The sequence below is a fragment of the Mytilus edulis genome, chromosome 6 (genome assembly GCF_963676685.1).
Source record: "Mytilus edulis chromosome 6, xbMytEdul2.2, whole genome shotgun sequence".
Lineage (NCBI taxonomy): Eukaryota > Metazoa > Mollusca > Bivalvia > Mytilida > Mytilidae > Mytilus > Mytilus edulis.
In genome coordinates this window covers 46209324-46236801 of record NC_092349.1, presented here as the reverse complement: position 1 = coordinate 46236801, position 27478 = coordinate 46209324, and the positions used below count along the sequence as shown (strand labels likewise).

At 32.4% G+C, this 27478-nt stretch overlaps 1 protein-coding gene across 3 annotated transcripts in view; it reads left to right on the top strand.

The window, feature by feature from the left end:
• Positions 1-27067, top strand: part of LOC139527763 (uncharacterized) — a 49542-nt gene extending 22475 nt beyond the window's left edge. Inside the window, exons 9-15 of one of the 3 annotated variants that reach the window (XM_071323421.1) lie at positions 2335-2403; positions 8396-8443; positions 10321-10389; positions 10932-11000; positions 12530-12613; positions 14232-14285; positions 24672-27067. In XM_071323421.1, the coding sequence (XP_071179522.1) occupies positions 2335-2403; positions 8396-8443; positions 10321-10389; positions 10932-11000; positions 12530-12613; positions 14232-14285; positions 24672-25978 (1700 nt within the window). In that variant the 3' untranslated portion in view covers positions 25979-27067. The remainder of the gene's footprint in view (positions 1-2334; positions 2404-8395; positions 8444-10320; positions 10390-10931; positions 11001-12529; positions 12614-14231; positions 14286-24671) is intronic. The other 2 variants (XM_071323422.1, XM_071323423.1) reach the window with 2 other exon arrangements.
• Positions 27068-27478: the final 411 nt, after the last annotated feature.

Genomic DNA, 27478 nt, shown 5'->3' with positions numbered 1-27478 from the left:
TAAACCAAACTCCCTAGAATTTTAAACATTTCTAAATTTTGTAAACAGTTGATAAATTGATATTACCATATCAATGATAATTCATATTGGTATTACAATTCCCTTTAAGTGTGTTCGCTTTGTAGTTGTAGTTCCCTTTTCCAGTTCTATGTTTTACGCTAATATGATGTAACGATGAGACAACAACGTGTTTTATCAGCTAAAATAACAAAATCCTATGAAAAATCTCATTCAAAACCTGTTCCAATTAAACATGTTGAAGGCAGTCATTTAGTTTGTTCAGCATCATTCTTTTGTCCTAGAAAAACCACTGAGTATGAATCGTATACGATTTCTATTGTCCACAATCACCTGTGTATGTTTTCAATGTCGGTGTGTGTGGCCGGAGTAACTTTTTCATGTGGCGCCATGGTCGGTAAATGACACATGAGGAGGCGTCTATTATAAATAAACTAATCATAAATACCAGCATTGAAATTTAGTATTTGCGCCAGATGCGAAATTCGTCTTCAAAAGACTCATCAGTGGCGCTCTATTAATTTTTTATAAAAAGCCAAATAAAGTAGGAAGCATTCAGAACCAAAAAATCCTTAAAGTTTTGCCTAAAACTTCTTCCTAGGTAATCTATTCCTGAGGTAGAAAAGCCTGAGTATTTCAAAAAATATTCAAATATAAAAAAGAAGATGTGGTATGATTGCCAATGAGACAACTGTCCACAAGAGACCAAAATGACACAAACATAAACAACTATAGGTCACCGTAGGCCTTCAGCAATGAGCAAAGCCCATACCACATAGTCAGCTATAAAAGGCCCTAATAAGACAATGTAAAGCAATTAAAACGAGAAAACTAACGGCCTTACTTTTATAAAAAAAAATGAACGAAAAACAAATATGTCACACATAAACAAACGACAACCACTGAATTACAGGCTCCTGACATGGGATAGGCACATACATAAATAATGTGGCGGGGTCAAAGTTTAGTAAACAGTTAATTTATAATTATGACCATATCAATGATAATTCATGTCAACACAGAGGTGCTGACTACTGGGCTGGTGATACCGTCCGGTAATAAAAATTCCACCAGCTGTGCCATCGACCCAGTGGTTGTAAATAAACTCATCATTGATACCATAATTGAAATTAGTATTTGCACCAGACGTGCGTTTCGTCTACAAAACGACTGATCAGTGACGCTTTGTTTAGTAATTTGTAAGACCTTCTAAATCAGTGACTCATATCATAGTAAGGCATTATATTGTTTAAAATTCATGACAAGACGACGTGAACTAGCTAGCGGTGGATGGTTAGTATTACTTTTTAATTCTCAACACTCACTCCATACTTACAACTTTTCACTAAAACAATTTGTTAAAATACCAGTTGATCAGTTTGTAGGAGAAGATTCAAACTGCAATTTTGTAAACTGTTGTAGCCATTGCTATTGTGAAACTCCAAAGCCCACTACATAAGCATAGTAATAGGTTTTGTTTTTCTCCAGGATTGACATTTAATTAAATATTAACCATTATAAACTTCCTAGATGTCATGTACTTGTCATATAATTGATTGCAAAAATAGATTGTAAGTTTTCTTGCATGAGTTTTAGATTGGTTTTCATATTTTCTCACTTGAAAGTCAGAGTTGTTCCGACATTTGTATTGTTTTCCAACAGCTACGTATGTTTTCAGAACATTGTTCAAATACAGGCTGATCATATCTTAATTAACTACAAGTGAATTGGTTGAACCATACTAAATACGTTCGAGAACACTTGTTAGTAATTAGGTTTTTAGTCTTTTGTCAGCTTTGACAATCAAAACGACATTTCAGTTAACATTAGGTTCACTAATGACTATAACAGATACCTATTCTGATTGTAATGTCACGTAAAATTCTGAGAGAAGTCAAAGTCGGTGATGTCAAAATCTTAAAAACGAACGAATGTGCAAGACGTTCATCTGAGATACACATATTCCATGTTGAGCAACCAAATATTGATGGAATTTATCAAAATCAATGCATTCAACTTAATCACAAGCGTAAATTTCAAAGTGAAACTCGGATGTATTTTATTTGAAAAAGGGGGCTCCAGTTCCCTTTTAACAAATCGTGGTAAAACTGCTGTTAGTTTTAAGAACACAACTTTGTTTAATGGCAATCTAAGCATTCCTTCAGTCATCCATTCAAGAATTGTGTGTGTGTTTTGTCGAGATGTTGCTGCTCTGTAGACGGTTTTGTGTTTTATTCATTTGTATGTTTATATCCTTTAGCACGACTTGTATTTTATCATCTTCCGTACTTTTCCTTATTAAAAATTATTTTTCAGACACAATTGATGCACATGTTAAACAGTTAGATAAATCATCGGATTACGAGACCCAGGAGATTTACAAAGGTATAACATGGTTTAAATTCTCCCTCGCTCTGCTCGTCCTATTTAAGTATTTAATTTCTAAATTCAATAGGCTATAAACAAAACAAACACTGATATAGGATTAGTTGCTCGCAGTAACATATAAACTCATCATAAGTACCAGGATTAAAAAATTTATATTTACGCCAGACGCGCGTTTCGTCTACAGCTAAGGTAATCTATTCCTGAAGTAGAAAAGCCTTAGTTTTTCAAACATTTAAAGTTTTGTTAACAGTTAATTTATAATTATGAACATATCAATGATAACTCCAGTCAACACAGAAGTGCTGACTACTGGGCTGGTGATACCCTCGGGGAAATAAATCTCCAACAGCAGTGGCATCGACCCAGTGGTTGCAAATAAACTCATCAAAGATACCAGGATTACAAATTTATATTTACGCCAGATGCGCGTTTTGTCTACAAAATACTCACCAGTGACGCTCCAATCAAAAAATGTTTAAAAGGCTAAATAGAGTACGAGCAATAGAGTAAATATTATTTTCTCTTGCGATTTTATTTAACTTTATTGTACATATTTTTTTCGATTCAAACCACATATAAATACATGACATATAAGATTGTTTCTCTTTCGTAACTTTTCTTTTTCCTCGGTTAATACCTCCAACGCCTGTACGTACAATAAACATAGCAGCAACTGTCACTATACCAATATGACCAACTTCAAGTCGACGCAACTGCGAGCACCTGCGATACTACCACATTGAAATTTCAAACTTTATACAGTACCATTAACCCTCGCCCATAGAAACCGCAAAAACTTTCCTCGTGCGTTATGCACCTAACATCAAACTCTATAAAATAGTACATGCTGTTGCAGAACTAGTTATACTAGTTCCCATCTATAAATATTTACTACAAATAGCAAACGGGAAAACCCCAATTTCAAACGAAATAAAATATATATAAGTAGTTTATTTAAAACAAAAAATAAGGCATTAGTAAAATCACACCAACAACAAACAAATAGAGTTGTAAACGACATTGACTGGCTACACAGCCCTTGCACGCTCGGTAAATAACACCAATATGCCTGTTTTAAGTATTTATATAGCTTTTACAGCATAGAGCGAACAAATAAAAGTATAGTACGATTTTTGTTCCTTTATCATACAATTTTATTTATAACTTATAATTGCTATCAATTATTCAAATGATTTCATCGTTAGAAGAGGATTCTTCAAATTTTCTGTTAAACGTCTTACTCAGGAAAAAAGGTGTATTGTTTTATAAAGGCAGTGTTTGTGCGTACCCGCATGTGGGTACGAATAGTCAAATTGCCTTTCTAGGCTGCACGTACCCACATCCGGTTTTATAATAAAATGCCGTCGGATCGGGAATGAAACGTGAAATATATACGGAATTTGTTGCAATTAGTGAATAAATTGGTTAAAACTACTCAGAATTTTTATAAATATACACATATATATATAGGCAAATGAACAGTTTTTTCTCAGTTAGTAAATATTCTTAAAATGGAAGAGAGTGTTATTATAACTGTGGGGCAGACATTTCAGACTTATAATGAATTAGAAAGATTTGTACAGAACTATCAGGCGTTAAATTTCATACAATTGTATAAAAGAAATTTGCAGCCTATAGCAGCCGCAGAGAAAAGAAGAACCGGGAGCACAAAAATTAAAGAAGATTTAAAGTATAACAGAATAAATTTTTCCTGCATTCATGGTGGGAAAAAATTCCAAACAAATTCGACAGGAAATAGGCCGAATACAAGGTATTTGTTTTAAATTGTAGTTTTTAATCGAATTTGCCGCGTTTCTTTTCAGTTTTTTTTTATGTCGATTATTTCTAGTTTTTGTATTGTAAATCGTTCTTGATATTAAGGATATGTCTAATTTCAGTACTTTCCAAATGGAATGTCTTTTCCACATTAAACTTGGTGTAACTTAAGATGGGCAAAACCTGATTGTGAGGGAATCACACTGTTCTCACAATCATTAGATCAATAAATGTCTATTTGAGCATCTGCCTAGACAAAGGAAACTAGATGACCATACACTAGAAGGTGTCAAAAACATGCTTAAAATGAAGGCAAATAAAAAAAACTCCTCCAATATGATCTTTCGTCAACTGAAAAGTAGTGACGCTAAAAGACCTGCATAATATACACAAGCCTAAGACGCATCAATCAAATGTAGGCACATTAGCAACATTAAAAAATATTTTACCAGTGAAGCTTGGAAACAACTAAAAGTTAAGATCACGGAAAGAAGGGAAACATGCGACTGGATATGTATAAACTGTAAAAAAAAAAAAAAAAACCTACACGATCAGGACTCGTTGGCATGTGATTGCTGTCTAGACTGGCAACATTTGAAATGTGCAGGGTTGAAATCTGTGCCAAAACAATCATATTGGATATGTAAAATTTGTTCGAAATCTTAACTAGTCAGTTACATGAATCTGTTATAATTGGTTTAAATTGATTTATTACTTGCTTCTTTAATTTTTATAAACTCAAGCTTTAATTTTAGTAGTTTTATATATTTTAAAATTTCAGTTTCTGTTTTACATTTTACTAAAAGATTATTTTAAAATATCATATCGGTATATTTTTAAATTATTAAAATGTTATTCTTTCAATTTTCATTTAAATTTTATAATAGTATTAATTTCTATCATGTTTTTCTTTTACAGGGACTGTACAGTTTCATTTTACATCATTGTGCATTTAATTTTGCAATGCTAATTATGTATCATTATTTAATAAATACAATTTGAAAATATTATTTTTCATACTTTTCACTCTTTCTACACGAAATCCCCATATTATCGATAATTTCCGTATATATTTCACGTTTCATTCCCGATACGATGTCATTTTTATAGAAACCCGGATGTGGGTACGTGCAGCTTAGAACGGCAATTTGACTATTCGTACCCACATAGAGATTGCTCTTAAAATTGTAAAAGTGTCATAATCACTAGTTTCAAGTGATATGTATAAAAGATAATGTTTTACATCAATGATACAATAACTTATGACTAACCGAAAGACATCAACATCTCAATAATTCCGAAGTGCCTGGGTTGCCGAGTGGTCTAAGTAGTTTATAACGACAAGTCAACACTAATATAAAATTGTGACCCGCTTAACTTTGGTGTCTCTTGTAAAATCGAAAAATCACAGGTGCAAAGGATCAGCAAGTATTATAACTTACATAATAGTTATTGAAATAAAAAACATAACAATGAAATAAGTGGAAACTTTCATACCATATTCAATTGAATATCACTACAAAACAGTAAAAGTCTTAAATAACCTATAAATGTATTTGGCTTTACTAACTTTTTACTCGATCAGTCTGAATTGGTCTGAATTCTAATTGACCCAAGTCGTAACCATACTCGACTGTGATGATGTGTACTTGACCCTTATCGTTGCCATTGAAAACTATTCCTTCACAAGGTTGAAACAGTCAACCCATTCCCGACCTGTACATGACCTATTTTTTTCAGTCGAAACAATACTCGACCAAAGGATTGAACAATACTTGACCAAATAACCCCTACTTTTTTTTTTTAAATTTAACTGTTAAATTAGATTTCTTTTTAACTGACATGACAAAAGCCACAATAAAATAAAGATATATATAGAAACAGATTTTTAGATCTTTACATGATTCTCAGATTCGTCAAATAGAGATACTTAAATCAAACTATCTTATGTAATAACTTAATGATATTAATTTTTTTTTTTCGTTTTCGTTTTGTGTCCTAGAGTATCTTCAGCACAGTTTTCAGCACTTCGGTGTTGACATGAATATCAATTATGTGGTCATTTTTATAAATTTCCTGTTACAAATGTGTTAACAAATCATTATTTTTTTCGAAAAACTAAGGATTTTTTTTATCCCAGGCATAGATTACCTTAGCCGTATTTGGCACATCTTTTTGGAATTTCGGATCCTCCATTCTCTTCAATTTTGTACTTGTTTGGCTTTATAACTAGTTTGATATGAGCGTCACTAATGAGTTACATCTAGACGAACCGCGCGTCTGGCGTACTAAATCATAATCCTGGTACCTTTGATAACTTTTTTCACCACTGGGTAGATGCCATTGCTGGTGGACGTTTCCTACCAGAGGATATCACCAGCACAATAGTCAGCACTTCGGTGTTGACAGGAATATTAATTATGTGGTCATTTTTATAAATTTCCTGTTAACAAAACTTTATTTTTTTCGAAAAACTAAGGATTTTCATATCCCAGGCAAAGATTACCTTAGCAGTATTTGACACACCTTTTTGGAATTTTGGATCCTCAATGCACTTCAACTTTGTACTTGTTTGGCTTTATAACTAATTTGATATGAGCGTCACTGATGAGTCTTATGACGACGAAACGCGTGTCTGGCGTACTAAATTATAATCCTGGTACCTTTGATAACTTTTTAGAGTGTTGTGAAGAAAAATATTTTCTTTTACCTACAAATTACACCTATACCGCGGGTAATTCAACCTTATTAAGATGCTTCTTCTTTGGCATGTGTGGTTTGGTTTTTTTTTTTTTTTTAACTTACCTTCCCTTAATTCTATTAAATAAAATTACGTAGGTTTCATGATAACATACAATAGTTATATAAATATCTTGTTTATGAGGTAACAACCGCCAACAAAATCACTGAAATTATTCAACCTTAATTTAGAAATGTATCTATTTCTATAATTTGCATGCAATTGGCATTCAATATGTATAAAAATCAAAGAAATCAATAAAATTGTTCTTTTGCTGAGGGTGAAGTATAAAGAAGTACCTCTTGCTTTGGGTAAACTCATTAAAAAGATTACACCTGATCAGAGAGTATTAAATTCAAAATAACATTCATTCAAAATTTCAACTTCCTGTTTAACTGAAATCGCAAGGCCTTTTGAAGTAATATACGAGTTTAAGAAAAATAGGGCGTTCCATTTACCTGTAAAACACACATGTACCGAGGAAAATAAACCTTATTAAAGTGCGTCTTGTTTGCCGTGACTTAAATTTTGTCAAACATTATTAAAATTAAATTGAGTAAATCTTGATTGTAACTTTGGAACTCATTTCCGTTTTGAAAGGGTTATCAAGGATTGCTATGGAAGTTCTATTATCATCATTATCATCTTTATATTAAATTCTTGGTTTAAAAAAACAAAAGAGTAATTTTCAAAATTTATAAAGTTGATTTATATACAATTTGTATATAAACAAATATTATATTAGCTGCATTCTCAACTAAACTCATCTAACACCATAAATATATACTAGGCTTAAAAAATATCACAACAATACTGAAAACAGAGAGTCCATTATCAAATGGCAAAATCAAACGAATGTTAATGTTGTAAATTGTCCAGTTACCATAAATTACATCAAAACCGTTCCAAAAAATGTGAATAACATTGGAAATATTAGTCACAATTTAGTTTTGAGATTATTTGACAAGCTTGTTTTATTTTTATTTTTCAGGGGATATATATATATATATATATTAGTGTTGATGAATATTGTGTTGAATTTGTGTTATGTTTATTGTGAAATTGTGGTTCCAATGCTATATTGAATACATTTTTAATTTCAAATTGTTTTATAAATTTCTAGCCAGGGGATATAGCGGTTGCTAAAAACAGTTCCTGAAATGCAATAGATAGATAGTGTGTAGTGTATGTTATTGAAATTAGGTTATTATATTTCACACAAATCAATCAAAAGCCAATATAGTATATGTAAATATTGGGCTTTTCAATACGCTACTTTGGCTTTTCAAAATCCTCGTAAAAATTAAAACAAGTTTTTTTTAAATATACGCTTTAACAAACATTCTATTCCTGAAATTCCCAAACGCGTCTACGAAAATAGACCCAACCATGCAAGATTAATTTTAATTTATGTATATCAATTTATATTTATATTTTTCTCACATGGCAAATTAAAATTCAACGTTGTTTCAGGTGATGCACCGCCACCACTTCCCCAACGAAATAATAGTACTTCTAAAAGTATGTAAAAATTATACAGTATACATTTTAGATATTAAATGAATTTGTGTCTGTGCTTTTTTGTCCAGTAGATTTATATTGAGTAAATTGGTCATGAGGCTCCATGTTCGGTCGGTAAATGACAAATGAGGAGATGTCTAACTTGTGTTAGACCCTGTATTTAAGATACTCATAATATATTGTTTTAAATTCACGAAAAAGACATCAACTCACTTACGCTGGGTGTATGTACTACTAATACTCTTTTTATTTCACAGCACACACTTCATTCGATAATCTTTCACTTAAACAATTTGTTTAAATATTATACCAGTTGATCAGTTTGTGAGAGAACAATTCAAACTGCAATTTTATAAACGATGCTATTTTGATACTCCAAAATCCACTGAATAAGAACAGTAACATGTATGTTATCTAAGCACGTGTACGTTAAGTTTAATTATGTAATAAGGGATTTAGGCCCTACGATTGTTAGTGTTTTGGATTTAACGCACTTAAGTCCAGATGGTTTTGATTTCAATTAGTCCCCCTTTAGGTAACCCATATTTGCACTGTTGTGTGTGATGAATTGTGTCTGTTTACACCTAATGAATCTCAGTATTGAAATTTATATTAATATTAACCATTAGAAATTCCCTAGATGTGTTTGCACTCGATTGTAATGTACATGTCATAATTGATTGCAAAAGTAGCTCCAGTAAATCAAGTTCTGGGTTTTACAATTCATTTTTGCGTTTTCTATTACTAATATTTTCTACCTTATCCATGTAACAGCATGTCCCACGTCGTTAATATATCTTTCCTTGATGCGAATTTAACTTTATTTATCAGTGTTTTCAATTTGATAGACGTGCGTCTATGCGATTTTTCAGCATCGCAGTCATCTCGAATGACATCAGTGGTTGAATGGTCAAAGTTGTAGTTTCAGTGATTACTAACGCTATTCACGCTTTGGCAATGTGCGTTCGACTCCAATCTTAATAGACTTATTAGTAGATTGTAAGTTTTCCTGTCGTCAATATTAAAAAGATGATGTGGTATTATTGCCAATTAGACAACTCTCCACAAGATACCAAATAACACAGAAATTAACAACTATAGGTCACTATACGGCCTTCAACAATGAGCAAAGCCCATACCTCATAGTCAGCTACAAAAGGCTATAAAAGTCCCCGAAATAACAATTGTAAAACATTCAAACGAGAAGACTAACGGCCGAATTTATATTCAAAAAGTGAACGGAAAACAAATATGAATCACATCAACAAACGACAACCACTAAATTAAAGTTGTTCCGAAAATTGTATTACAATCAAAATGTTCAGTGGAGTTTCAGACAATTGTCCAAATACAGACTGATCATTTGGTTTACTAATGACGATAATAAATACCTATCCTGATTGTAATGTCACGTACTATTCTGAGAGGGGTCAAAGTCGGTGATGTCAAAATCTAAGATACGAAAGAATGTGCGAGACGTTCATATTCATTTCAGGTACAGATATTCCATGTTGGGAAACGAAATCTTGACGGCATTTATCAAACTCAATGCATTCAGTTTTTCCACTTGTGAAACCCGAGGTGTTCCACTTGAAAGAGTATGGTCAAGTTTCCTTTTAACATATCGTTATGGATTTTGAAGGTTGTCTGTTGCAACGCAAAACTACTGTCCGTTTTACATCCATAACTCTTTTTTTAATGGCAATTTAAGCATTCCATCAGTCATCCCGACAATAATTGTGTGTGTGGTATGTCGAGATATTGCAGCTTTATAGATGATACTGCATCGAGTCGTTGTGTTTTATAAATTTTTATGTTTCAACCTTTTAAACCACTTATCGTCTATTATCTACCTTACTTTTCTAAATTATTTTCAGTCATAACTGGTTCACATGATAAACAGTTAGATACATCATCGGACTACGATTACGATGACACTTACTTAGGTATTAGTTATACTTTATGTTATACAATACGAATACACTGAATACAGGTCTGCCAACTCGCCCCACTTATAAAAATATCTTGCTTCCTTTAAGTATGTGAAATTACTGATTGTTCGTATCCAGTCGTCCTGGTGTAGTGGAATGTGTCGTGGCTTGATATGCTAAAGGTCTTGAGTTCGAATCCCAGCATATACACTGGATTTTTTCTACGTGAATTTTGATAGATAGTCTTTTCCGTATACTTAATTATTTTTTTCCTTTTCTTCCTTAAAAGTTTCCTTTTAAAATATCGTTATGGATTTTGAAGGTTGTCTGTTGCAAGGCAAAACTACTGTCCGTTTTACATACACAACTCTTTTTTTAATGGCAATTTAAGCATTCAATCAGTCATCCCGACAATAATTGTGTGTGTGGTATGTCGAGATATTGCAGCTTTATAGACGGTACTGCATCGAGTCGTTGTGTTTTATAAATTTTTATGTTTCAACCTTTTAAACCACTTATCGTCTATTATCTACCTAACCTTTCTAAATTATTTTCAGACAAAACTGGTTCACCTGATAAACAGTTAGATACATCATCGGACTACGATTACGATGACACTTACTTAGGTATTAATTATACTTTATTTTATACAATACGCAAAAAAAAGTCATTCGTTTAATCACACCATTATGCCAGTTTAAGGATATGTGTATAGCTTGAACAGTGCAGGGACGAGCAAATAATTAATAGTTATACCACGAGAACGCGGTGTGTCAGTGTAAGATCACCCCGATGGCCGGAGGCCAGAGGGTGATCTTACACTGACACACCAAGTCCGAATGGGATAACTATTTTACATCCCAGCTGTTTTAGATTAGACGAAAAACCATTTACAATTCATAAAATCTAGTTTAGAATGCCACACAAGCATTATAATATACTTTATATATTACTACATGATGTATACCCTTAATGACCCCCTTATACGATTAGTAGATATCAAATAATGTCAACTCGCCCCACTGTCCAACCGGCCCACACTATATCGCCACTTTATAAAAAAAAATGCCCCACTCTTGTTTACCTACTCGTTCCAATTTGAAAAAGTGTAAAATCAAATTGAACAATCAGTATGACAACTCACTTATTAACGAAAAGGATTTAAACCCCACTGAATACAGGTCTGCCAACTCGCCCCACTTATAAAATATCTTGCTTCCTTTAAGTATGTTAAATTACTGATAGTTCGTATCCAGTCGTCCTGGTGTAGTGGAATGTGTCGTGGCTTGATATGCTAAAGGTCTTGAGTTCGAATCCCAGCATATACACTGAATTTTTTCTACGTGAATTTTGATAGATAGTCTTTTCCGTATAATTAATCATAAGTTTTATCGTGGATTTGGCATTCCCGCCAAAATGTTACAGAACAAAGGAAAGCATGCACAACAAAGAAACTCAAACTGGGGTGATCTGGTAGGGGTGATCCTTAGTATAGAGACAGTTTTTGTTTCTTTAAATGTTGCATTCACTTATAATTGATAACTATTTTTCAAGTTTTTTCATTGCTAGAAGAGGATTCCTCAAATCTTCAGTTAAACATCTCACTCATGAAAAGGTGTACTGTTTTACAAATCATTTGTATATGTACTGTTTATAAATAGACTAGGGACCAGCGTTTGAAAATAGTAAAATTAAAAAGATGGCTCTTAAAATTGTACATGTGTCAAAATCACTGGTGACCAGTGATATATAATTGATTATGTGTTTTTACATTAATGATACATCAGCTTATGGCCGAAAGGCCTTAGCGACTGAGTAGTCTACGTATTTTCTATAGAGGTCATTAGTCAGTCAACACTGATGAGAGATTGTGCCAAGCTTCTGCACTATGCGTTTTAAACAGATTGAATGTGGCCTGTAGCTAGACAAATTAACACTCTCTTTTGAAAATATCTCTCTTTGTAATGTCGTTTTACATGTTTTAATAATATCATTTAACTTGTCGAGCAACTATGTTTGTATCAAGTAGCAGCATTGCATGACTATATACGTTTCTACACTTCTTGTATCGAATTGTGTTGTTATACTTTTATTACCTAGCGTCCTATCAACCTTTAACCTTTGAAATCTCCTATTTTCTATATATTTTTTTCAGCACCGGCATTTTATGATAAGCAGTCTGGTAAACAAACGGATTACGATTACGCTTACACGAATTTAAATACCAAGACTTATGAAGGTACAAGTTTTAAAATTGAGAATGGAAATCGAGGATGTGTCAAAACTAACCAATCAAAGTGCAAAAAACAACAGAAGGCCACTAATGGGTCTTCAACATGTTCAACACAGCGAGAGAGAAAAACGCACCCGAAAGCGGGCTACAACTGGCCCCTTTAGTTGAATGAAAATGAACGTCACACTTAACTTCAAAACATAAAAATGAATTAAACCCAACTGAGCTATTCTTATCACTTTGCGCCGTCGTCCGTCGTATCAAATTTAACCAAACGTAAAAACAATCATCATAGGGTATGTAGAGTAAATAAAATTGAGAATGGAAATGGGGAATGTGTCAAAGAGACAACAACCCGACCAAATAAAAAACAACAGCAGAGGGTCACCAACAGGTCTTCAATGTAGCGAGAAATTCCCGCACCCGGAGGCGTCCCTCAGCTGGCCCCTAAAACATGAGTCCGATGACATATTTTTTGTCTTGTATCTCTAAAAACTAAAGTATTTAGAGCAAAGCTTTACCAAGTAAAACTGGTCATCAGGTTAAGATCTATCTGCACTGAAATTTTCAGACAATAGATATCAAAGGTACCAGCATTATAATTAAATACGCCAGACGCGCGTTTTGTCTACATAAGACTCATCAGAGACGCTCACATCAAAATAATTATGAAGCCAAACAAGTACAAAATTGACGAGCATTAAGGACCAAAATTAAAAAAGTTCTGCCAAATACGGTTTAGGTTATCTATTCTTCATGTTCATGTGATAAGAAAGTCCTATTTTTTTTCGAAAAATTCAAAGTTTTGTAACAGGAAAATAAAATGACTATATATCATTGATATTCATGCCAACACCGAAGTGCTGACTATTGAGTTGCTGCCCCTGTATTGGTAATTTTAAAGGGTTTTTTTCAGTTTTTGGTTATGATCTATTTTAATAGATAGAGATAAACTGTACACAGAAAGGAGTACATTTTTGTAAATATTTGTAATCTTTTACACAAATATTTTCTTCTGAAAGTACCGAGACAAATTTAACCAACTTGTCCAAAATCATCATAAGGGTATCTACATAAAGGCAATGGTAGTAAAGATATAAATTATTAAAGGAAAACAACTAAACAACAGAACACTGAAGCTCAACAAAAACAAACGACAATGAAACATACATAGAAACGAACTATTAGATAACAACTGCCATATTTCCGACTTGGTACAGGATATTTGTAAGAACAAATGGTGGGTTGAACCTGGTTTACAAGTGATAGGTTTAGTTAGCTATAAAACCATGTTAAATGAAGCATTCACTACATAAGGAATGAGGAAATGTACCAAATTAGGAATATGATAATTGTTTTCCATTCGTTTGATGTGAATGAGTTTTTAATTTTGCACCTTGAAAGGGAACTTTCCGATTTAATTTTTCTCGGGAGCTCGATATTTATGTTATTATATTTTTTACAGAGAAAAAAATATTAATATCTACAATCAAAACAATATCTTTTACAAAACATACCCTTCCATTGCGACTTTTAATCTGATTTTGCATGAAATCATCAACGTCATCCCTTGGTGTACTAAGTTCATTTCTACACATTTGTTTAAAGTATTTTATTATTTCAGACTATGCCAATGTATCAAAAGATATTTCTGAAGAACCTATTTATGAAGACATAGGTGAGAGTATGAATTAAATTAAATACAATAAAGTACAATGACAAATACAAATATCAATTAATACAACATAAGTTCCTTGACTATTTTCTGGAATCTCTTTTTAAATTCTTAAAAATTTGACATGTACTGACAAATGTATAGCCAAATTTGTAAAGAAAGTGTATTGCTTGAACCGTGGTCAAAATACTGTTTCAAGAAAAATGTATATGTATTACTACAGCCCGAGAAGAAGGGGTTATCTGAAAACACTTGTATTTATTTATTGCAGTGACCTTTATAACTTTTGACTGACATATCGTATTCTTAAGCATAGGATTTTAATACAAATACGAAGACGAATATTTTATCTCTCATAAAACTACAATAACATAGTTATAGCGAACATACATATATATAACGATAAGGTACAATTATTGCATGCATGTGTGAACAATTAATACAATGAAATCAACGTGAAGGACTGACTTTCACATGTTTAACTTTGATAAATTAACATAGTTTTTCTAATATAACAATATTTGATGAGTTAAAAAGTTGATCAAATTTATAGATATTAGGGTTTGACCAACAGTATATCGGTAAAACATTCTTTATTTTCGACTTAAATGTTCCACAATGCATAATGTAATAGTACTCGTCACCAATGTCGTTTGAGTCACGGAGACGGCAGATTCTTTCTTCTTTCGGTAAACCTTGCTACCGTCCAGACTCAATCGGCAAGTGGTGACTACCGTATCTATATCTGCATAATGTATAAATGAATTGTATTTTTCTTCGTCTACCTCGATTGATAGTTTTTCAAAATATTTTTGTTTTTTTATCGCATCTTTTTCATTTTTGAACGTAAAAAGTAAAATCACAATAGTACTTAACTCCGACTAAAATTCGAAACGCAAAGTCCCAAAATCAAAAGCTCAAACATATCAAACGAATAGATCACTACTGTCATATTCCTAACTTGGTACAGGCATTTTCGTATGTCGAAAATGGTGGATTGAACCTGGTTTTATAGCTAACTAAACTTCTCACTTGTATGACAGGCGCATCTGATCCCATTTGAATGACAAAAATGCGTAAAAAACATACACACATAATAGGTAAAAATGTCAAAAAAGGGGTACAGCAGTCAACATTGTGCTGTAATCTTAATAACTTAATCAACATTAAAGATCTAATACTTTTATCAATGGGTTTTTCATATGGATTTTCTCAATACGTCTCATAAGTTCCTTAAATATGCGTGAACCATGTCGTTTATATAACCTTTTTGAGTTTCTAAACGCCCTCCTTACCCGGCAACATTCTGTGTTAAACAAATCACGATGATGACATTTCCCGTTATTCGTTAAATAATACCCATAAGTTTTCTGTACAAGCTCCTCAAATTATTTTTATCAAATTGAGTAAAACATATCTCATTTCATTTACGATTTCATTTTAAAAGTATTTTTGTCAACATTTTAAACATTTTTAGTTTTTGTCATAATACAAGATAACAATTTCGATAGACTTTCTTTGTCAATAATGTCTTTATATTCATTCCATTTTCAAATATATGTACTATTTTCACCAGATTCTACATTTATATATACATTTGACACGGGTTGTGTTCTTCTCATATATGTTATGATAGTTTGATACTAAACCCCTAACGGGAAGGATTGTGCCTGATATTCATATGATTAAATCATAATCTTTCAATCAGTTTAATTGAAGTCTGGATCTGGCATGTCAGTTAACTGCTAGTAGTCTGTTAATATTTATGTATTATTGTCATTTTGTTTATATTTTTTGGTTACATCTTCTGACATCAGACTCGGACTTCTCTTGAACTGAATTTTAATGTGCGTATTGTTATGCGTTTACTTTTCTACATTGGCTAGAGGGATAGGGGAAGGTTGAGATCTCATAAACATGTTTAACCCCGCCGCATTTGTGGCCTGTCCCAAGTCAGGAGCCTCTGGCCTTTGTTAGTCTTGTATTATTTTAATTCTAGTTTCTTGTGTACAATTTGGAACTTAGTACGGCGTTCTTTATCACTGAACTAGTATATATTTATTTAGGGGCCAGCTGAAGGACGCCTCCGTGTGCGGGAATTCTCGCTACATTGAAGACCTGTTGGTTGTTTTTTCTATGGCCGGGTTGTTGTCTCTTACCTTAGCTGTATTTGGCAAAACTTTTAGGAATGTTGGTCCTCAATGCTCTTCAAATAGGTACTTTATTTGGCCTTTTTAACTTTTTTGGATTCGAGCGTCACTGATGAGTCTTTTGAAGACGAAATGCGCGTCTGGCGTATAAACTAAATTTAGTTCTGGTATCTATGATGAGTTTATTTGACACATTCCCCATTTTCATTCTCAATTTTATTTGATTGATTAGAATTACTAATATTGAGTACTTATTCAAGTGGACAATGAATATAAGAATATAAATTGCTAAAAGGTACCACATCAATAGTTTCTACTAAATACAATACATCTGCAATACTTATTGCATAATTAACGACACTTGTATTCTTGCTCGTAGTTTAACCTTCTTCATCATTTTCCATCCGACAATTCTTAATATACATGTTGTTATTCTTACAAAATTATAAAAAAAATCCACCATAGATATAGGAAGATGTGGTGTGTGTGCCAATGAGACAACTCTCCATCCAAACAACAATTTAAAAAGAATAAACCATTATAGGTCAATGTACGGCCTTTAACACGGAGCCTTGGCTCACACCGAACAACAAGCTATAAAGGGCCCCATAAATTCCTTGTGTAAAACCATTCCAACGGGAAAACCAACGGTCTAATCTATATAAAAAAAAACGAGAAACGTTAACACTTAAATCAGTACTGTGTCGTTTCCTTTGGATACCCAATTTGTCTAAGATATTTACATTTATTTACTAAATTCATTAATATCTAGTTTTGTCAACGATTAATCGTCCGAACGACAGAATACCGAATACCAAAAACGCTAACCGGTTAACCGGACTTTTTTTTAATCTTAATAGATTTGATGTAAACTTGTACTGAAATCATTAATTGTTGTGTTTTCTTTGTAAATTGTCGTCGTGGTAATTAATTTGACAGATCAATTGTCCAGTACATTGATTGATATTGTTAATCAAAAAATATAAAATTAATTAGAACTTGTCTCTCAGCTCGCGGCAAGATCTTAAGGAAACATAATTAGTTTCATGTTTGTTTTAACAGTAGTTTTTAATCGGTAATACGATTAAATTTTGGGCGCAGACCATTTGAGCGAAAAAGAAAACTACTAGGAGACATTTGAGCGCCGACATTAGATCCCATTTAAACGCCGGATTAATATGCTCACCTGAATTTTCGTTAGTCCATTTTAGCGAAAATTTACCTGGTTGAATAATGCTCACCTTACTATATATTCCATGAACAGTAATTTATATTGGTTTGTACGACTTTGCCCCCGCAGAGCTATAGAAAAACAGAACATAAACGGGTGTTACACGGACTCTTTTTAGTTGTTACACGGACACTTTTTATGAATAGAATCACTCGTGCATGATCAGTGAGTTCATACGCACTTTAACTTTCAATTAGATTTGAACTTTTTGGTTCACCGACTTATTTCCTGTCTTTTTATTGAACAAAATATTTACGTTCGCATCAATATCTTTTTTCAAATATTTCCAGTTTAATACTATTCATATTAGTACACTAAGGGATTAGACATTTAACTTCAAAAGGGGGTATGGTTTTCTCCTAATAAAAATAGATATTTTGATCCCAAATTTTATGAGAAAATAATTATTATGGTCAAGCAGATGACAAATTAATGTTTTGCATGATTCCTGATTTTCCGAATACCGTTAATTGTGCTCAGTAATTTAAACAAAAACATTTTGGTGATGGCGTTGAAAAGTAAATAGTTAATATACTCAAAAAAAGAACATATCGCCCCCTTTATGAAGCAAAATATTCGGTCAATACATGTTTTCTTCAATATATGGACATGAATAGTATTTTGGACAACGCTGATAGTCAAGAAATGATGATACTGACGTGTATAATTCAATAAAAATAAGACAGGACATAAGTAAATAAAAAGCAAATCTAATATCAAAAGATAAAATCCCTATCAACTCACCAATGCACGATTTATCCTATAAACAAAAAGTGTTCATGTAATACACGTCCAAATAAGCAGCAAATCTAGAAGAAAAGCATTCAACTTATGTCATCAATTTTGGGCGGTAAGCTGCGATTGGATCATTGATGATATATTAACACGTGTTTAATCCCGATCAAAAGTTGCAGATCTAGAGACGAGCATAAATTTAAAAAAAAATCAAAGTATATGCCTGAATATATATAATATTAAGACAAAATCCATTTTTTCATAAACATTTCATTCACTAATGAAGTAGGAAATTCATTCTTTTGAAACATTTTTATTGTTTATATCGAATTTATATCAGTGGCGGATCCAGGTCCAAATCTCGGACAAAACAGGGGGGGGGTCCAACTTTATGTCCCAATTTAAATGCATTGATCGTCCAAAAAAGGGTTGTTCCAACCCCCGCGACCCCCACCACTAAATATTAAATTCATGTATTTGGCAACAAACGCGCGATTTTTACGATATTTTTTAGGGGGAATGCGGGGGGGGGGGGGGGGGGGGGGGGGGGGGATGGCACATCCTGCATTTTTTCATCAAAAATAAAGATCACAGCCTGTTTATCTTAAAATGAATTAGCCACCGCCACCCCCCCCCCTTTTCCCCCTCACCGCTTTCCGTTACGTTCATCAAAAAATCAAACGTTATCTTAAATTACCACTAAAATATTTCTTAAATGTACAAATGTATTACTTTTTTACGAAGTTGCATTTTAAAAAGTCTTAAATGCGTACAACATTTATCTTTTACTTGAAATGGTTCCTTTTTTTTTTATCAAATTATTAGATTTTTTTTCTTGAAATTTATTTCTTGAAAAAAATCTCGGTGGAAGGGAAATGAAAAAAAAATGTTTTTATACTATAACTAACATTTACTGCTTTATGGCTATCTAAGTGTCTCAAATGTTTAGTCTTGCTAAAAGTATTATTACTTTCTTGAAACGTCGTACAAGTCAGATAAAAAAACAAAAGTAACAAAAAAAACAGGCCGGTTAAAACCAGCCGAATAGTTTTTCTGCACTTGACCTGACTACTCGTGCAGAAAAACTATCCGGCAACGCTTGTTACCGGCCTGTTTCTTTGTTACCTTTGTATTTATCTAATACTTAATGTTTAAGTTGTTGATAATTTCATCATGGAAGTTGTTGAAACGAACAAAGAAAAAAACAAACAACAACATATATAAATATACGAAGTATAGAGGAATGTGCACCACAATCGAGACAAGATAACACTACAAACCATTAAAGTCTGAAATGGCCTATATCTTTACTCGACTGTACTGATTTTTACTCGACCAGTCTGAATTGGTCTGACTTTTGCTTGACATTACTCGACCCCAGTCTGAACCATACTTGACTGTACTGAATCGTACTTGACCCTTATCTTTGCCGTTGAAAATAGTCTGAACTATTACTCGACCAGTCTGAAACAGTCTTAACCCATTCTCGACATGTACTTGACCTATTTTTCCAGTCTAAACCATACTTAACCAAAGGTCTGAACAATACTCGACCAGTCTGAACCATACTAGACCAAAAAACTGTCAAAATAAATTTCTTTTTAACTTATATATATATAACAACAGCCATCAACATTTATAAAAAAAATAATCTTATAAAAGAAATATATCTCTGATTATATTTAGGATAAAAAAAAAATATTATATATAGCTTATATAAAAAAAAAGGGATAAAATTAAATAAATAAATAAAAGTGTTTTTCTGATTAGTGATGAAATATAAAGTATAACCTCTGCTTGGGGGCAAACTCATAAATACGATCACACCTGGTCAGAGGTATTAAATTCTAAATAACATTGATTCAAAATTGCAACATCCTGTTTAAATTAAATAACAAGGCCTTTCGAATAGACATGTATGTACTAGATAAGTAATACACGAATTTAAGAAAATAGGGTTTTCTTTTTACCTGTAAAACACACAAGTACTGAGGTAATAAGAACATATTAAAGTGCTTTATGTATGCCTTGTTAATTTAACAAAATAAAATACTTAAATTAATTGAAATATTTTTTTACTGTTACTTTGGAATACATTTCCTTTTTTAAAAAGGTTATCAAGGATTGCTATGGAAATTCTATTATCATGATTATATTAAATTCTTGGTTTAATAAAACAAAACAATTAAGCTCTCAGTTTTTTTTAAATTTATTAAGTTGTTTTATATACTATTTTATATATATCTTAATAAAAACATTAACTGCATTATTACCTGAACTCAACTGACACCATATATCTATACTAGGCTTAAGTTAATGGTGAAAATAGTCCAGTTACCATAAAATACTTCCGAAATATTTATAAAATTTTGAATAATATTGAAAATATACATATACATATACATCATTATGTAAGTGTTGATTAATATTGAGTTGAAGTTATATTATGATTGATTATTGTGAAATTTTAATTTCAATACTGTATTGAATACATTTTTAATTTCAAGTTGCTGTTCAAATTTCATTTTTATTAAAAGAATTCCTAAATTGATAAAATTCAGTTGATAGATACAAAGAATAGGTCTAGGTTGGTTAAGACTTGGTCGAGTATGGTTCAGACTAGGTCGAGTATGGTTCAGACTAGGTCGAGTTCGGTTCAGACTAGGTCGAGTACGGTTCAGATTAGGTCGAGTACGATTCAGATTCGTATAAAATGGTTAAGTACACATTCAGACTGTTAAGTATGGTTCAGACTACAGTCGAGTACTATCAAGTAAATCTCAGACGAATTCAGACTGGTCGAGTAAAAATCAGTACAGTCGAGTACAGATATAGGCCATTTCAGACTTTTAATGGTTTGTATTGTAAAGAGCAGTTCATAATGCAATTCTATGAACATTATTATACAGGGGGTATATCTAGAGCCCCTTTACGTACGTTCTCTAGGTATTAAATTCCAGGCTAGAACAGACTTTTAACATTTGATTTGACCTTTTGGACTTTTAGTGCTGTATTTTAATTGAAAAGTTTTATATCGTTTTATGTTGTGCTGTCTTGAGTCTATTAGTGCTGTATTTTAATGGACATGTTTTATATTGTTTTATATTGTGCTGTATTGAGTCTATTAAACATTTTTTAATTTATTATACATGTATATTATTTATTTACTAAAAAGGGTTAAAAATATTTCGCTTAAATGGGCTTTGACTATTTTAATTTTTGCTAAATAGCGCTTAAATGGGTTTCTTCTTTGGCGCTCAAGCTACCTATTTTTTTCGTTAAAATGTCCTATCAATGCGCTCAAATGTCCTCCGATGTACATTTTACGATTTACTTCATTATTTCATTTTTTATCTTATATTGTGTAGACTTACATCTGAATGTGCAATCTCCGTCGTGCATGTATTTGTCATACTTTTAAACTAAATGCTAACTCAAAAACTGTAAAAAGCAAACCAACATGAATGTAATCAATGTATAATACTTGATGGTACGAATATCAGGATTAATCGATTTTAATTGAAACACCTCACATTATTTTAGGAGACAACAAGACAAAAAAGAAAAATCATCGGTTTCAGACATATTTAATCCTACGAGATCAAGACGGTTTTTTTTATTTTTTAATTTGAAGTTAGTACAAACGCCATGGTTGATACTGTGTATTTGATTATTAAAAGTCAAACTTCCTCAGGAATCTTCACAGACAAGCCTTATAAAACCAAAGGCCAAACTTCAATTCATCGTATTATAAAAACGTAAATATATGACTAGGATGGAATGGTGTCACATTGACACTCATACCACATCTTCTTTTATCGATGTGTAGGGTACTATTGGCCTTCACACATTAACGTAGACTACCGGTTAACCGGTTAATCGGTCGAACGATTATACGAGTAACCGGTTAGGCAAAAGTGTACGATTTGACAACACAATTAATATCAATTAAATTATGTGCTAAAATCATCTATGTCTACTATAACATTAAAATCTTGTAAACTCGATGTTCTACTATTAAAATCACCTAGAAGACTAGTTTGGAACTCACAAATTTCTAACTCTAGATCTATATCTGAAAATGCATTTTTTGATAAATATATAGAAATCATTACTATCCACATAAGATATATCATTGACAAGATCGTGTATCCCAAAAAGACTTGGGACATGGATGTCATTACTGAAGCTATTACACTGGAATATCATCATGTTGATATATGAAGAGTTCAGTTTTATGTACAAACAAATAAATCAAAAAGATAATATTGGCTAAAATAAGATAGACTGAGTCACATTTTCAAAGATGCATGTTTTGAAAAATAAAATTAAATTCATCCATGGAGATGCTGCATGAAACTAACATTTAACTAATGTACATGCATTTTATGGTGGACGTTTCGTCCCAAAGGGTATCACCAGCCCAGTCGTTAGCACTTCAGTGTTGACATGAATATCAATTATATGGTATTTTTATAAATTTCCTGGTACAAAACTTTTGATTTGTTTCGAAAAACTAAAGATTTTCATATCCCACGAGTATATTACTTTAGTCGTATTTGGCACAACTTTTTGGAATTTTTGGTCCTAAATGCTCTTCAATTTTGTACTTGTTTGACTGAACAACTGTGTTTATCTGAGTGTCACTGATATGTCTTATGAAGACGAAACGCTCGTCTGGCGTATTAAATTATAATCCTGGTACCTATGTTTTGTTTACTATTAGTTTGTATGATAAAGAAGTTTTGCGTTATTTTCTATGCTAAATTTTGATAACCTTTTAAATACGCTTTTTTGTAAGTCCAGAAAGGACTCTTTAAGAAAGTTTTTTTTTTCGTCTTTTCAATACTTACAATATGTGAAGAGTAGTACAAGCCGAGATTAGTCTGACGTCCAACGGCTGTTTTGCCAGGCACGCTGGGACCATGGGACGTCAGAGCTCATCCCATATCACAAAGTGGATATTTGCCCGTCCAAAATAGATGCGCCGCTTCGTCGCTTCTGGTGCCGATTAACGGCCTTGGAATTATATAAATAGGATATCAATTTGTTCATTTTTCATTTTATTTCTTCATTTATATAAGTTTTATTTACCTGTCACCCTTTATTCTCTCATATTTAGAGAGTTTTCACAGTAACCCATCGATTCTGGCATTTTAACTTTTATTTTTGAAAGATTGTCATTCGATCAACGAGAAAAAAAAGTAAGGCACAATGGATTATGGGAGCTGATTTATGCAAATGACCCTTGGTAAATATGAATATATAATCTAACACCTCGTTCATTTACGATGCAAGTAATGTAAATGTCTGAGAGCTTCCGATTTTTATCATGGTTGGCTACAACATGTTTAATACCAATCTCCTATAAAGGAGGTGAAAAATCGTGGTTGGCTACTTAATGGTTAATATCGATCTCCTATATAGGAGGTGAAAAAAAAACATAAATATTTGCATATTTGCATCTCCAGGTCGCGAATTCTCTCGTAAGTTGACGTCCATTTGAAAATAAAAGTAAATATGTCTAAATCGATAGGTCACTGTAAAAACTGTCTAAATATGAAAAATTAAAGGGTGGCAGGAAGATGAAACTTACATCAATGAAGAGAAAAATGAAAAATGAACAAGTTGACACCCGATTTATATTATTCCGCGGCCGTTATTCGGCACAAGAAGCGACGAAGCGGCGCATCTTTTTAGGACGGACAAATATCAACTTTTTGATATGGGACTAGCTCTGACGTCACAGGGCCACAGCTTGTCTGGCAAAACAGCCGTTGGACGTCAGAGTAATCTCGGACTAGAGCAGTACATGTGTGATTTATACATTTCATAGAATGTTCGTAGTAACTCTAAAGGTACTTACTAGATCGACAATTAGAAAAAGAATATTTTCAGTTTCTTTACAGTTTTAAACAGTAAATAAAGTTATAATGAAGAAAAGTTAAATGTTAAATTTTTGAAATTATCACCTGCAGTTTTCGTATTTGAATAATATAATCATTGATCACTAACATGCAGTTGTGTGCTATTATGATATGTACGTTAGTCATATCCACTGTCGCAAGCAGCATATAACTGCTTGCACGTCTTTTGTATAAGAAAATGATATGTGGTTTCCATTTGACTAAGTTTTGCTATAACATTAATTTCAGGATTCTCTTTTTAATGCTTCGTAAATAAATGGTTTCTTGATGAGGTCGTTTTGTACTCTATGGTCGTATTATCAAGACATTAAGTTCCTTTTTATTAACATATATTTGTAAATTTTAGACATCTTCAATCAGCTAAGAATTGTAATGGTTGGAAAAACAGGATCGGGTAAGAGTGCAACTGGTAATGCTATACTTGGAAAGAATTTTTTCAAATCGAAAGTGGCAGGCTTGTCTGTTACTAAAGAGTGCCAACGTGGTGAAATCGAAATTGATGATCGCAAAATCATTGTAGTTGATACTCCCGGATTATTCGATACCAAATTATCACCGACAGAAATTGAAGAAAATATCCTTAATTGTGTTCATATGACTTTTCCAGGACCACATGTATTTTTACTTGTGCTCCAGATTGGTAGATTTACTGCAGAAGAAATCGAATCCCTTGACCAGTTATTTGATATATTTGGAAAAGAAATGGCAGCTTTTTCGATTATTCTCTTTACTAGAGTGGATGAATTAGAAAATCAAAATGATACTATTGAAGATTATATAAAAGAATCGGGCTCGCCATTGACAGGGTACATAGAGAAATGTCACGGGCGTTATTTCGCTCTAAACAATTCAGCTACAGCGGGGAAAAAAGAGGAAATGGTTAATAAATTACTAAATTTGATCGACGATGTCGTCAACCAAAATCAGAGCATGTGCTTTTCAAACAATATGTTTAAAGACGCTAAAATAAGTGTGCATGAATCACGAAAACAGATAGAAATCGAAAATTTAAAAGAAATTGAGCAAATTGAACAAGTGTACGGAAAACAAATTGACATAAATAGAGAAATAAAGAAACAAAAAGAAGAAGAATTTAACATGCAAGCAGAACGTAAACACAAGCTTGAGGAACAAAAGAAAAGAATGAAAAATTCCATATTGTCTTTTAAAAAAGATGGAGATGAAAGAAATACTCTTACACCGGATTCGGAAGAAATTGAAGACCTTTATAACGAAATTTACAAAGCAAATATCCTGTTAAATGAGATAGAAAGAGAGAAGGAAGAGGCAGAAGATGATTATGAAAAAGTTAAGGAAGGTTTTATAGAGATAGTAAAAGAAACTAAAACGAAACAGAATCAGCGAATGTTAGCATTGAAAACCACTGACTTTTACGATCAAATGAATTCAGCAGTTGCGGAAATGAAATCAATCGATGAAAAACTTCAAGAAATTGCGAAGAAAATGAACGAGGAAGGAAATAGTCAAAATATGACCATCCAACAAGAATTACAGAGAGAAGAAAACGAGCTACATTCTCAAATGGATAAAGTCTTTTCTGATCATCGCATGTATCTAGAACAAATGAGAAAAAAGTCGAAGGAGATGGAAAAACAACTGACAAAAAAAGGAAAATTGTGTCGTGTTATGTAGCTTAACAAAACTAAATGTAGAAATTAAGACATTTGGCTACCGAAATAAAAACAAAGAAATGTAATCAGAACAAGACGTCTCATTGTACATTAGCCTTCATGTATATATATAAAAAATAAATAAGAACGAAATATGCATGCTGTCCTAACGAAACGTTTAAGTTTCAGTGTAAAATTATTCACATTTGGTGTTATTTCTCAAACGATATTCATGACACAGTGAACTAATTGATGTGTCTATGCATATCTTTTTTCATTGTTATCAATTGCCATTTAATTCTTTCTTTGTAACTTATCACCTACATGTATGTATGTATGACACTTTTTCAGACTATTTCTACTAAAAGAAAACTAACCGGCGTCATATATCTAAGTGTGACGAAAGTTGAATAAAAAAAAAGACTCCAAATTGCGTTAGTAAAATTAAAATGCGATGGTTTATCCGAATTGAAGATAATTATTGATAACAATCACTGGTAAACACAATGCAACTAAAAAGGTATGCGTGTCTGTCTATGTTTAAAGACTAAGCCACTATATGCACGATTTTGTCAAATCGTCATCGACTGCGTCGTCCGAAAGCACATTTGGTGGCCGGACAATAACTTTAGTTTAAGTGAATGGATCTCTATGAAATTTAACAAGAAGGTTCAATACCACAAAAGAAAGGTTTGGATTGATTTTGGGGGGTATGTTCCAAAAAGTTTAGGAAATAGAGGCCAAAAAGGGGCCCATATAGACATTTGTGTAGTTTCGAGTCAATAACTTGTGTTTAAGTAAATAAATCTCTCTGAAGTTATACTACAAGTTTTTAGACTACAAAGGGGTGATCATGGAGGGTTATGGCTTAAATCTTATAGCAATTAGGTGCAAAAAAGGGTTTTTTTCTGGTTAAAGGACAATTGAGACAATTTAAAACCAGTGTAAGGGAGGTAATCCAATTCATTTAAAGAATACTGTTTTATATCATATGTTTGATTATCTCCCGAACACTGCTTGGAAAATTATATTTTAAGAAATTATGATTGAATTCAGATGATTGCTGTAAATTTATTTTTAGAAGTTATTACTAATAAACATTAATTTTTAACCACGATTGTATCTCATTTATATTTTAATATTTTATAATATATTTAAATGAGAAGTTATTGTTGCAAACTCCAATAGAAATTTGAATTGAGTTTGAGATTATTTTTGAAATAAGGGAAAGGGGAGGTGAAAAAAAATTGGGGGTTAAGAATTTAGGGGGGGGGTACAATTTTTCCCATTTCAGATTACAGAAATTAAAAAGAAAATTTCTTCAAATATTTTTTTTAGGGGATTAATGTTCCACAGCAAAGTATATTGCTCAAAAGCAAAACAAAATTTAAGCTCATTAGATTACATTCATTCTGTGACAGAAACCTATGCTGTGTCAACTATCTAATCACAATGCAAATTCTGAGCTGTATCAACCTTGAATGGTATGTCCATACTTTCCCCAACTGTTTATGGTTCGATC